Below are 14,030 nucleotides of genomic sequence, written 5' to 3' on the forward strand. Positions count from 1 at the left end.
TAAAGTCTTGACATTCCCTCTAGAGTGACCTGTATGTTCTGTTTGGCTCAAATTCACTGTTCTGTTGTTTGCTTGTTTGAGAAGTACTCTCCCTTTAAGCTTGATGGACATATGGGCCCCAGGGAAAACAATTTGTGGCTTTATACTGTTAATCCTTATATTAATACATTTCACATGCAAGTGCACAAGAAAACACTATGAACATTTTGACTTAACACACATCTACTCAATGGTGCATTGTTGCTCTTATTCTTAACGACATGAAGTGTGTTTTTATGAATGGTTTCACTAGACATGTAATAGATTCATGTGTGGACATGTCATTATTGCTCATATAGTTACAAAACAGGGCAAACTGGCAGGGATACAATTGTGAGCTTTCATAACATTTTCTTCTCCTGCTGTCTCAGCATCAGGATAACTGTATTTTAACAATATAGTTCAAATACAGCAGCCAAAGATCACATACTAGAAATGGTCTTTTTGACTTACACAACTTGAATGTGCTATTGGTCAAAGCCTAACCTGCATCTGTGCCAAATATAGTAGTGGTAGGCTATATAATTTTTTGGGGGGAATAGCCCTTCATTATTACCTAGACTGAACTAAGACTTGTATGCCCTGAGACCAAAGGAAGATGCAGTTGACAAGGCTTGGCAGACAGGATACAATGTTACAGTTCTCTGATTCCTGCCTTACATGATCTTGAGTTTAATCAGCAATTACCGTTTAGCCATTTAGCCTTGTAGCACCCAATAATGTAACAATTTCCTGGAAACATTATAAAATGTGCACTTGCACAACATAAAAAAAACTAATGATTCAATAACTTTACAAAAAAATTAATGAAATGTCTCGACTGATATTGTAATATAATTGTCCACTATTATTTAATACCTTGTTAGATTATTGGGAATTTATTACATTTTCAGGTGGATAATTTTTCTTCAAAACTGATGTAATAATTTTGACAGAGAATGTTATAATGTTATAATAAATGTATAATAGTATAGTATAAATGTATAATAACATAAGATTATTATTATAATTACATTTGATATATTATTGTGTGCAAATATCCAACACGTATATTGTTGTTAGCATAACCTTAGCCTATTGAAATCATTATCATTTGACAATGATTTCATGTTTGCAAATCTACATTAAATGTAAATTCTAGGCTTTTTGTAGAATTTGAAATTGACAATGGCAAGTGGTAGTATCAGTTAGGATTAATCAGGAAATGAACCTGCCTATACCCATGCCTATTGGTTGTTGTGCAAGGAATGTACGTTCCAAAAACAGCAGAAGATGGTTAACATTACACAAGCAAGAGATGAAAGCAAAACAGTTGAAGCAATCTCCATAAAATGTCTTCAAAGTGATTATTTTTTGAATGAAGTGTATCCTTTGCATCGTTTGATTTTGTGACATAGGTGCATTCAAAAAGGGTTGCAAATCTAATTTGAAATCCAGAAAAAGGTTTACGTTAATAGTAAGTACATTTAAAAGTAGAAGTGTTTAGACTTTGATGGGGGGATCCAATCAAGGATTTTTTAGTTTTAAAAAGGAGCCTGACCAAAAACGTAGGTAGGTAGGCTTTCAGGTTATTACATTATTGAGTTTTATTACATTTAAGATCAAGTGTAAATGCACTTACATTTTCAGATGTTATCACATTTTCAGGAAATTATTACATTATTGGGAGCTACAACATCCAAACTCGAATGTTGAATATATGTTGATTTTAATAAGGAAGGCGTTCAACCGTCTTACTGTACATTTACAGGTATAGATTACCTGTATGAAGACATTGAGGATATGATTGGGTATCGTCTCTGGCCATGATAAGGTACTGCTGGCTTTTTGTTACTCCTAAAGTTTGTATGGAGTTGATGAAACTCTGATTATCATCACAGACAATACTTAATCTGCATTTTGGCTAAATGTTTTATGTATAGACACTACAGTGTCTGTGTTCTGTGTCTCCAATTAGGGTTCCTTCGTCTCTTTGCTCTCAAGTTTAACTAAACATATGTGAACCTGGACTGAGCCTCTGCTTTGGACTGGCTCCTTGGGCTCTTCTGTACTCTCTTGGTTCCCTTTTGGATCATGTTTAAGGTTTTTTCGAACAAAGGAACTGTTTGGCAGGTGAGAATTGGCTAAAGTTCTGTATATCTTTGCATGTCACACAGTTAAATACTTTATTGTCTTACAAATACAACAATATTTAATTTATCCTCCATAATCTAATATAAGTAGTAAATCCAGTTTGTTTATTTGCCTCCAGCTGTTCATCTCCTGCATATTAACATTAGTATTTTTTTTGCCTTTGCCTTTTTAATGACAACAATGAGTTTTTCAGAGAACCTTATTTTCACAGATCCTCAAACAGCTCTGTCAGGCTGAAAGTATTAAGACATTCAACCTGCAGTAGACATTTGATGTCCTGAACCCAGTTGAGACTCGAGATGAAGTTGTGCTTGAAATGCAAATATGAAAATCTTTTAGATATGGTAAGAAAAAATGTGCAAACACTTTCCCATGAAAGGTGAAATCGCTGCTAAATTCCTCCGATGTATAATTTTTATCATGGCAAAAATGTATACAAAAATGCATACATTTTTATTCAACATACAAATAATTGTTGCCCCTGTATGGTGATGTGGGTGAAAGATGTGGTGACAAAATTGAGCAGGTGTTATAAAATGTGTAGAAAAATATTAAACCAATCAATCAGGTTTCATGGCAGTCTCTGGAAATCTGAAAGGTTGCAGGCAGTATTCTCTCAAGAAGTGTCAAGATGGTAATAACAAGTTGAGCTAATTAAGTAGGAATTCCCCATAGGCATAAAAACAGCATATCATTCTCAGACAAGCCCTATGGAGGTTTTACACTTAAAAGTTTAATAAAGGACAGGGTGTTAATTTATTAACCAATTACTGGGTAAAGACTAGATAAAGATAAATAATAAAGTTTTATTTTTCATGGTTACAAGTCAGAAAATGTTTACTAACCAATAATTGAAAAGGACACCAATAATATTGCAATCAGTACTGCCCATCTGAATCATAAATGCATTGAGTAGCATGAACCCTTTTAGTAAGGTTATTTTTAGGGTAATAGTGTGAACAGTTTGGCTGGATCCCAGACCCCTGCTGTGCTGTAATGCGGGTCTTGAGTTTCATCAAAGCAACTGGATAACACATCCTGGTGGCTGCCAACAGAATTATGAAACATTTCAATGAAGAAAAAAGGAAAACAGCATTGAATTACACTGATGTGTGGTGAGAACAACTTTTTTCAAACACTTGCATGTGTTTGCGGTGTGAGGGCATATACCCTAAGGGACACAACAATGCAAGAATCACTAAAATTACAGATAATGTGCCATTGTATTTAATTCCTGTTTTACGCCATGATTTAAGATCATTCACACACTGTCAAGATCTTTATCCCTCAAAAATGTGACACTCCTCACAAAACAAAAGTTAGTCATCTAGAAGTCTATGAAAGAACAGCTATTTGTGGTGCAAATGTATTATGCATGGGTGTATTTCGATATATTGATCTTAAATTAGTCTTGGTCACAGGCAATCTATTCTACTTTGATGTTTTTGCATATGGTGAGAAGGCTTTGTGGTGGGTTCAAGTCATCAACCATTGCAACCACTTTTACTGACTACATATTAGAACATATATGTATTGTAAATAAAAAATTAAAACATGGTTTGTATTCTGATTGACTTCTATCTATTTCAATAAAGCAGAGATTTACATTAAGGACTCTTGAACACTGAGCCCAAGCGTGCTGACGTGCAATCTATTATTTCTGAGCCTTTTACTAGGAAATATGCTAGTTGATCAACACATTCAGCTGTGGCTGTCATGAGAGTTCAGCTAAAGTTTCAAAGATCAGATGCCTACCTACAGTACAGCAAATACTAAAGCTACATTTAGGTTACACCCCTACTGTGTTAGCCATTTGAAGTTGCAACATGAAGTCCTATCAACAACATAAAACTTAATCAACTAAACTCTTGCATGGACAATCATTTTGTGGATGCAAATTAATTATGCATGGATGTCTTCACAGCTATTGATCACAAAGGCTCTGCCACAGACATTCTATTGTATTTAGACAATTCATACATATTGTGAGAAGGTTCATTTGGGAGGGTAAGTATTTCTGTCAGCAAACAATCACACTTGCTTTCTCTATGGACACAACTCATATGACTAAATGTCTTTTAGGTTTTGCTTTTAATTATTTATTGACCTTGATATTTTTTAATTTTAATGATTAAACTTTGATTATTTTTCATTTGTCATACTATATGCTTTGTAGCTCTCTGAGATTGTTTTAAATATAAAGTGCAATACAAATAAAATGTATTATTATTATTATTATGAGAAGAGTACCTAATTTGGGAGTCAGATGGCTGAGCGGTCAGGGAGTTGGGCTAGTAACCCTCAGTCACCTACCAACTGACAACTAAGAATAACCTAACAATTTACATGTGAGTAAAGTAGCTTGTCCACATGTGTTTGTGTGTGTGTTGCGAAGGGAGTAAAGAAATATATTTAGGCTATATAGCCTTAAATGGATCGATCACATTACATTATTTTGTTTATTATTTTACATATAGTGCCGTATGCCATGTTTGGTTGAATAACCTACTGCAAGCTTCTTGATGTTCAACTGCTTTAGCCTGTTCAATCATATAATCATATAATCATGTACAGTAGCTTGGTAGGGTAGAAGGGGGGGTAGAATGGGAGTCAGGTGGCTGAGCGGTTAGGGAATCAGGCTAGTAATCAGAAGGTTGCCTGTTCGATTCCCAGCCGTGAAAAATGACGTTGTGTCCTTGGGCAAGGCACTTCACCCTACTTGCTTCGGGTGAATGTCCCTGTACTTACTGTAAGTCGCTCTGGATAAGAGCGTCTGCTAAATGACTAAATGTAAATGTAAATGTAATTAAATTTTACTATGGAATATGCCTAGACTGTTCAACATTTTCAGCCTTGGCAGTGATTCTGGCTAAGGTTTCATAGATCAAATGCCTACTTACAGAAAAGACCAAATCTACATACTCCCCTACTTGTGCTGGTTATTTGAAGTTGCAACATAAGAGTAACATATATTTTAAGTTTAATTCCTTCCTTATTTGCTCCCATTTGGAAAAATACTATGGGTTTTATTGTACAAAAATATATGTCCCAGACTTGGTTTTGCATGATGATGCATAATTAATCTTTAAATTAATCATATGTTTCTTTAAGCAGATGTTTCTTTAAGGGGTTTTGCACTAAAGGTTGCAACATAAGCGATTATGAAAACAGAAGTTCTGTAGCTATTATGTAGTTAGATCGCAGAACATAGGCTATTCACACGTTTTTTTCTGGAGATCAATCATCCTCACACCCTTGAAGGTCTCAAAAGCATTCTTTAGCATGTCAAATTGCAAGTTAGTCTCACTGTCAACCATCTTAATTCTCAGAGTTTTGGACAAACTGATGGATGGCATGAGAGTACTTTTTTTTGGTCCCCCTGGAGGCTAAAGTATCTGGCAACCTTTCTGGGTTTGTCCTCATAAAAGCAGCAGCAGCCAACCTTATGCCCTGATCTCCAACAACTTCACCATAGACTCCAACAGACCGTCTCACGAGCAGCATGGCTGATTCTCTTCACAGGCAGGAGGCTCTCCCAGGGCAGGACATCCCACTGAGAGTCAAACAGCGGGACCAGTGGGCTAACAAAATGGAGTTTATCCTAACTGTGGCTGGTGCTATTATTGGACTTGGAAATGTATGGAGGTTTCCGTATCTATGCTACAAGAATGGCGGAGGTAAGTCTTTGAGTGGATACGGGAAAAAAAGTAAAAAAGAAAAAAAACATTTGACTTGGCTTTGAATTCAAATGTGCATTCATTAAAAAACAAAAAGTAAAGGGCTATTTCAAAAGAAGATTCATTATGCTCTCTCTCTCTTTCACTCTCCGTTTGTCTGCTAATTACCAGATAGTAAAATTCCTAGATTGAGGTGTTGATTAGCTATGGATTAAGAACAGTCCTGAAGGGTTGTTTTGTTGTTCAGCAAACATTAAGCCATTAATTGAATTTAACTGTCTGAACAAGCCTATGGTGACTGACTCAAATAAAACACATTACATGTTCACCTAAAACTATGTGTATAACATTCCATGAAACATATAGTTAATTATTTTCAAAAAAAAATACATTGTCACTGTGAATACTAATAAAATCAGTTTGAAGGAATAAAAATGTAATTGCAGACAAACATGCACAAAAAGAGTTGATCTTATTCACACTTTTGAAGGGACAGGTATGTGATATAGTTAATTGATTGTCTTTGACGAGGTCTGTCCTTCACCACTGATCAGTTAACAATAATGAAAGATTACAACTAATGATTACTTTATTACTTTTATACTGTTTGGAATGCTCTGGATATAATAAACAACGTTGAACTATACCCTGCTATATTATCTCATGAGAACATGGAACGTCAGGGCCATTTTTAGGAGACCTATCTAAAGCCTAAACAAAAAGATATCTAGCATGCAGTGTTCTTTTCTGTGCTTGCGAAGGCTATGATAATCTTCCCCTTTCCTCCCATATTGTGATACCATTAACTCCCTTGACAAAACCATTGTAATTGAAAACACTCTTGAAACCCACATACATTCTATTCAAGGGCGATTCTAGGATCAGACCTTTAGGGGGCTCAGCCCCCAATGAGAATGTGACATGGATACAGTGCCTTGCAAACGTGTTAAACCCACTTGCTAATAAATCACAAACTTCACTGGATAAAAATTAATTAAAAAATATATATATATACAAAATATTGAATGAATGAAAAAACTGAAATCTGTGCCATGAAAATAACTACCTACGTCTTCTCCTTTGGTTTTACTGGCAGACTACCAATGTTAAAGGTGCATGGCGACACTGGATATTAAACCTGTTCAAATCCCTTTGTTCCTGTAATTGTTTGTCATCTGTCACTAACAGACACGTTTGCAAATTCTTACGTTAGATAATGATAATTAATAATAATTAAAAAAAAAGATTAGTTTTTTTGGGGGGTGCTGAGATGAAATTTAGGTGTGCTTGAGCACCCCTAAAAAGAGTCTAAAATCGCCAAAGATTTTATTACAAGTGTATCAGACACTTATCTGCACCTTATAGATCTATAATAAATAAGTTGATTTTGTCTTGAACTTGTGCTTGGTGATTCACTTCATTGACTCTGTACTTTCACAGCAATTAGGTACTATCTAATATGTCTTCATCTTCTTCCAATGCATTTACTTTGTACATTGAAAAGTGTAATGACATACACCTTATATTTCTACCTGCAGGTGCATTCTTTATCCCTTACATCCTCTTCCTAGTTACTTGTGGCATCCCTCTGTTCATCCTAGAGACTGCGTTTGGTCAGTACACTAGTCAGGGTGGAATCACATGTTGGCGGAAACTCTGTCCATTGTTTGAGGGTGAGTGTTCTTTATTAGTTCTGAATTTGTCATGAGAGGCTCAAATGAGAGACTCTTTCTGTATTGTTATTTAATTAAGTGATACCCTTTCGACTTTGTCATGGTAATAAGTCATAATATATATTTATTACATATTATTTACTGTCGTTCAGGTATGGGATATGCCAGCCAGGTGATCATTCTTTACGGGTCTATCACCTACATTGTGATTCTTGCATGGGCTTTTCTCTACCTTTTCTCTTCATTTACTGTTAATCTACCATGGGCCAGCTGCAACAACTCTTGGAATACAGGTACAGTACATGCTCAATTGAAAAAGTGGCATAATTGTAACTGTCATTCAACTAAATGTAACAGTTTGAATTCAAGGATTTCCATCACTTTTAAAAGAACATCCATAGATTTTTGGGAAACACTGTATTTTACCACGAGTTACTGCAGTCTCTAAATACACCTAAACATGCATTTATCTACATGTATAGTCATTAGATTGTAGTTTACCAGGCGAATATCACATATTATGGTATGGATGTGATTCCTTGTTTCGGTCATATTTCTATATATTGACATAGGTATACTTATTAAAAAGCAGATGATAAAATTAACCTGTAATTTAACCTTTAGACGATCTGGATTTGATTGCTTTAAGGAAAGAGTGGTTTTTATTTTACACACTAGGATAGTTTTTTATTGTTGTATGTTTAATCACTATGTTTCAGATACATGTGTTCTGTTTGATGGCAAGAACAACTCTGGCAACTGGACATCTCCCTTGAGTACTTCATCTGTTGTGGAGTTTTGGCAGTGAGTCAGCAAATTCATTGTATTCTGTTAGAGGTTCAAGACATTTGTACTTTTATTTGAAAATATTTTGTGTGTTACTATAGATGTTACAGTCGTCCAATTATTTTGATAGACGTCGGGTTCTACAGTTATCAAGCGGCATGGAAGATCTTGGAAGTATACAGTGGGATCTGGCTTTATGTCTTCTGCTGGTCTGGGTAATCTGTTACTTCTGTGTCTGGAAAGGAGTAAAGTCGACAGGGAAGGTAAGATATTGACTGCCACTGTACTTGGATAACTTGGATAATTTAATTTATTTATACTTTTCTGCCGTAAGGTCTTGACATTTGTCTTAAATGTTTTTGTTGTATTTTTGACATGGTCTTAAAATAATGAGTTTGTGTATACCTTGTTAGGCAGTTTACTTCACAGTTACATTCCCCTATGTGATGCTGGTGGTACTATTGATCAGAGGGGTAACACTACCTGGAGCCATGGACGGCATTTACTACTACATCTACCCCAATGTTACTAGACTAGCTGATCCACAGGTATCAGGATATGTAGTCCAACTTCCCTCCCTGGTTTGCTTAATACCTATACTTTAAGAAATACTTCAGTACTACATTACATGGTTTGGGTCATAATCAGCTGTCTTTGTCCAAAAGGTGTGGATGGATGCTGGAACCCAAATATTTTATTCCTATGCCATTAGCCTAGGATTTCTGACTTCCCTTGGAAGCTATAATAAGTACAACAACAACTGCTATAAGTGAGTATAAAGAAGGATGGAATAAATCTTTGTTTCTATAGCTGTAAAGGTTCCACGTATTGCTAACTAAATATGCTAAATGTCATTACACAACCACAACACAACATTGCCTTATTAATTATATGTCTTGCAGAGACTCCTTCTATCTGTGCCTGTTGAACAGTGGGACCAGCTTTATGTCTGGTTTTGCCATTTTCTCAATCCTGGGCTACATGGCTAAAGACCAGAATGTGGACATTTCTGTAGTCGCTGAGTCAGGTGAGGATTGACAAGACTAGCTTATGTATGACAAAATAATGGGATATTCTCACTCAAATAGTTGAGGTACATTCAGTATAATCTTAAAATGAATTTACACATACTTTCAACTGTAACGTTTTCCCTTACAGGTCCTGGCCTAGTCTTCATTGTGTACCCACAGGCAGTAACCCTGCTTCCCTTTCCACAGTTCTGGTCAGTGTGTTTCTTCACCATGATCATTCTGCTTGGAGTGGACAGCCAGGTTTGAATTTTGGCTTGCCATCCATCTCTGCCTTGCTGTGTCTCTCATCTATTTTCTCACACTCCCCATTTCTCATGTTGTTTCCCAGTTTGTTGGCCTGGAGACTTTGATGACCTCAGTCACAGATGTTTTTCCCATCCTACTAAGAAAACCGTATCGGAGAGAGGCGTTACTGCTTGTGTTCTGCACTGTCTGCTTCCTACTTGGCCTTTTCATGGTCACACAGGTGAAATATCACATCCTCACTCTAGCAGATGCACATTTTTTGGTATCGTGATTCCAGCTCAGTACCGTGCCAGAGAGTGACAATGTTGGCATAGTTGTTTGAATTCGCTTGTTTCAAAGGGGTTTCTTTATTAATGAAATGCAATATGAGTAAATTCTCATAACAGTAGAAGGGGGAAATGTATAGGGAAGTTTAATTCATAATATAGTTTAGGACAAAATTTTACACAAGATTGACCTATTTCTTTGTTTTGATGCAGCTGTTTCAACTATGTGAGCCATATATCACCTCAAGTATTTTGAAGTGTACGTTAAATAAGCGAAACATTATATTGTAATTTAATCTATGCACTCTTCATGAATATGTATAGGCCCTACATACCATACATATTCAATAAACCTCCAAAGTGTTTATTTAACTAGGCCTATATGTTTTTGTGGGACTGTGTTTATAAGAGGGCGGCGTTTAGGCTAGTTAAGTGCAATGTTTACCTAAGTAAGAACACAGGGATAGCGCAAAGCAGTTTATTTAGTACATCTCTGGTGTCTCGTGTAAGTAGGCTTTTTTTTTGCAGGGTGGCCCCTACATCCTCCAGCTCTTTGATCATTATGTGTGCAGTGGAGCAACTTTGTTGTTCTTGTCCATTTGCCAATCAGTTGCCATTGGATGGGTGTATGGTAAGATTATTCCAGCATAGGCTAGGCATACATTACAAAATATTATTTCTTAGCCATTGACACAGTGTAGCCTACAGTAAGTGTTCAGTTGCTTTATTATTTTGTGTAAATATTTTTTTAAGAAATGTATTCTCCAAAAACAGCCTGTATTCAGTAGGCTATAAGTTGGCTATAATTTTATTTTTTATCAGCTGATCCCGGTGCAGAAGTCAGTTAATAGAACCAGTGCAGTGGCGGTTTGAGAGATCCATACATGGCAGACAGACAGGCAGACAGATTGCCGGATTTGCAGTTTAATAATGGTTTAAAAGCTAATTCAAACCCCTTTTCATCTCCAAGGTGCTGATCGATTCTGTGACAACATTGAGGATATGATTGGTTACAAGCCTTCCGCTTTTCTCAAATACTGTTGGATGTACATTACCCCCACTATATGCACAGTAAGTTTGAGTTTAATCAAACGTATTAATTCATACATTGCAAACATTTCCGCCATTACACAACCAATGACCAAGTACTTTGGTACACCGCCTCACCCCGCCACTGGCAAAAAAATAAATAAAGCTATGCATAATTTGGGATCGTTTTCAAGTAGACATTCCTTAAAATATTCAACCTATCATTCTTGGTCTTGGTTGTGCACAACTACAGATAAATCAGTAACTTGGGCTGATCAGATCAAAGAATTACAGGGTGCAGTGTGGTAGCTAGTTTAGAAGTTCCTAAATGTTAACCTTTTTGTTTTATTCATGTGAAAACACAGTAGACTACTGATTGGTCAGAGATAATCGCAGCACGGGACACACTAGACTAGAGGGTGTTCACTGCATACCGCTTCAGCTCCACCTCTATTATGTCCAACCACACCCCCAGCTAATTATTTTATATGTAAAACATTTTTTATAAAGGGCAAGACTGTGTGTGTGTGTGACATAATGAACATTGATCAAGTATGGCCTGTTGGTTTACTGTTGCAAAACAAACTCCCAATCATTTAATATTTCTTTTTTTTTCAGGGAACTTTTGTATTCTCTGTGCTTAAGTACCGTCCTCTGAAATTCAATAACATTTACGTGTATCCCTGGTGGGCATATGGTTTTGGCTGGTTCCTGGCAGTCTCATCCCTCTCTCTGATTCCCATTACTATGGCTTACAAACTAGCCAAGGGCAAAGGAACTCTCTGGCAAGTAAGTGGCAGTCTCAACTGTGTTCCACTTCATATGATAAGAGTATAACTTGTAGGCCTTATAATAAACATTTACAATTAATTCAAGATGTTGTTTTCTTTTAAAAATAACTCCAAATGAACATTATTCAGTGTAACATTTAAATGTAATAGTAAAAAGTTTAAATGTGTGGTAATGTAAGCATGCTAATAATAAAATCTTTCCCCAGCGTCTTCAGACATTATGTCGCCCATCAGCCGACCTTCCAATGCTTCAGAAGGAAAGGAGAAATATTTGTAGAATAGAAAACACAGAAGATAAGTCCAGCAATAATAATATAAACACAATATAACATATATAGACATATAGAAGATGTTCCCATATTACTTCTACTATACATCATGGTACTTTTGTAACTTTTTTTAAGACTCATATTGTGTGTGTATTTTCAAGTTTATTGCCATTTGTAACAAGTACAGGTATATTGGAATTCTTTGGTCTTGCACCTCGACAATCCCAAGGGGCTAAACTTCTAATATGATCTACACCTGAAATAAAACGTCCTTACCTAAATGGGCTATTATACTTTTCTACAGTATATATAAAATTAATAAGTATTTGGAAATGAAATAATACTGAATAATTCACCTACCAACTGACAACTAAGAATAACCTAACAATTTACATGTGAGTAAAGTACCTTGTCCACATGTGTTTGTGTGTGTGTTGCGAAGGGAGTAAAGCAATATATTTAGGCTATATAGCCTCGATCGATCACATTACATTATTTTGTTTATTATTTTACATATAGTGCCGTATGGCATGTTTGGTTGAATAACCTACTGCAAGCTTCTTGATGTTCAACTGCTTTAGCCTGTTCAATCATATAATCATATAATCATGTACAGTAGCTTGGGAGGGTAGAAGGGGGGGTAGAATGGGAGTCAGGTGGCTGAGCGGTTAGGGAATCAGGCTAGTAATCAGAAGGTTGCCGGTTCGATTCCAGGCTGTGCCAAATAACATTGTGTCCTTGGGCAAGGCACTTCACCCTACTTGCCTCAGGGGAATGTCCCTGTACTTACTATAAGTCGCTCTGGATAAGAGTGTCTGCTAAATGACTAAATGTAAATGTAGCTTGCACTGTGTCATAATTGCATATTGAACTTCGATTATGTATTTTCATAATTGTATAGGCCAGTGCTAAAAACATTTTATATATATTTGAATTGTTGTATAATAAAAACCTTTAACCATAGATCATGACATACTCAACTAATTACATATATATTTTTTCTGTACTCATTTAACAGGTATTCATATTTCATAATACAAAACCAAATTATGAATTCAGTCAGTCAGTCAGTTATGCTTGTTTTATTTGATTTGATTTAAGTATTCTTGTGCTAGGGGCTGTCAACAAAAACTGGAACTAACTTCCATTTCTCCTTTTTACTCAGATGAATACATTTCAGCAACTAACAGCTATTTTAGGAGACTGGACTGTCTACCAGAGAAACGTTTTAGCGCCACCTTAAGGCCTCATGACTGACAGTATAGAATCTACTTAAATATTTGAAATAAATACTTTATAACTTGGTTCAAATAAGAAAAATAAAAGATTAATTGAAAACAGAAAGTGTATAGTTCTAGAGAAAGATCTCTGTATTGGGTATGTAAGGATGTGTTCAGGTTACATAGAATGTTGTTGGCTTGTTGCACAAGTACCCTTTAAGCATTACAAAACTCTTCAGTGTGCTTGGCCCTGTGTCAAATAGTCAGGGAGGAAAGATCAGCCAGAGTTGTACCTCAATAAACAGTTAAGCAGAGTTTGCATTGTAAATCATTGTTAAGGCACAGGTCATTTTAGTTCACAAAAAGACTAGGAATATTTTCATAGCTTCAACTGTAATGTATGTAATGCCTCATGAGACTTCATGAAATATTGTGTAAAGAATTACTAAATGTATGCAGTGATAACTTATGCCAAGATTGGCTTATTCAACTGACCTGACTTTGACAAACATGCCTTTCACTGTTGATTTCCTGGGCAACATGGCACAATGTGTCATGCCCTTGCCAATGCATGCATCAGACACAAATACAACCCTAGATGGTTCTCAAGGACGACATTGAGAATGTGAGTTGTAAAATTAGTCTGGCCACTGTGTATCAAGCTATGTAATTAGGTAAATATGCAGACAATATAAAATGTTGTGTTGATGGCCCCATTGTTAATGACATGCATTTGAGTAAATTAGCCCATTTATGAATTACTAAACCACACATACAATGGGGCATTGGGCTTCTTAACATTGGCATTTTGAGGGAGGATGTTTTAAGATTACATTTAATTTATTCTGTCCAACCAACATTTTAAATTGA

The 14,030-nt window shown here is 35.9% G+C and overlaps 1 protein-coding gene across 3 annotated transcripts; it reads left to right on the plus strand.

Annotated features, from left to right (window-relative positions):
* The first annotated feature begins 4,145 nt into the window (after positions 1-4,145).
* slc6a11a (solute carrier family 6 member 11a) lies at positions 4,146-12,888 on the plus strand. Of its 3 annotated transcripts, XM_067254416.1 has the most exons (15): positions 4,146-4,179; positions 5,695-5,849; positions 7,388-7,522; positions 7,675-7,815; positions 8,242-8,326; positions 8,439-8,571; positions 8,722-8,856; positions 8,974-9,077; positions 9,211-9,335; positions 9,467-9,579; positions 9,668-9,805; positions 10,380-10,482; positions 10,822-10,922; positions 11,499-11,669; positions 11,878-12,888. In XM_067254416.1, the coding sequence occupies exons 2-15, from the start codon at positions 5,762-5,764 to the stop codon at positions 11,998-12,000; spliced, it is 1,695 nt and encodes a 564-aa protein (XP_067110517.1). In that variant the 5' UTR covers positions 4,146-4,179; positions 5,695-5,761; the 3' UTR covers positions 12,001-12,888. The 3 variants fall into 3 exon arrangements, with proteins under 3 accessions (XP_067110517.1, XP_067110346.1, XP_067110434.1); XM_067254245.1 differs by lacking the exon at positions 4,146-4,179 and having other exon boundaries at positions 5,551-5,849; XM_067254333.1 differs by lacking the exons at positions 4,146-4,179; positions 10,380-10,482; positions 11,499-11,669; positions 11,878-12,888 and having other exon boundaries at positions 5,551-5,849; positions 10,822-10,916.
* The last annotated feature ends 1,142 nt before the right edge of the window (positions 12,889-14,030 follow it).

The sequence above is a fragment of the Osmerus mordax genome, chromosome 1 (assembly GCF_038355195.1).
Source record: "Osmerus mordax isolate fOsmMor3 chromosome 1, fOsmMor3.pri, whole genome shotgun sequence".
In the NCBI taxonomy this organism is placed as follows: domain Eukaryota; kingdom Metazoa; phylum Chordata; class Actinopteri; order Osmeriformes; family Osmeridae; genus Osmerus; species Osmerus mordax.

Excerpts from the sequence above, each read along its gene's own strand:
- slc6a11a (XM_067254245.1), top strand. The coding sequence starts at position 5,675 with ATGGCTGATTCTCTTCACAGGCAGGAGGCTCTCCCAGGGCAGGACATC. Across the intron at positions 8,572-8,721 it reads GAGTAAAGTCGACAGGGAAG|GCAGTTTACTTCACAGTTAC; the intron begins GTAAGATATTGA and ends ATACCTTGTTAG. Across the intron at positions 10,923-11,498 it reads TTACCCCCACTATATGCACA|GGAACTTTTGTATTCTCTGT; the intron begins GTAAGTTTGAGT and ends TTTTTTTTTCAG.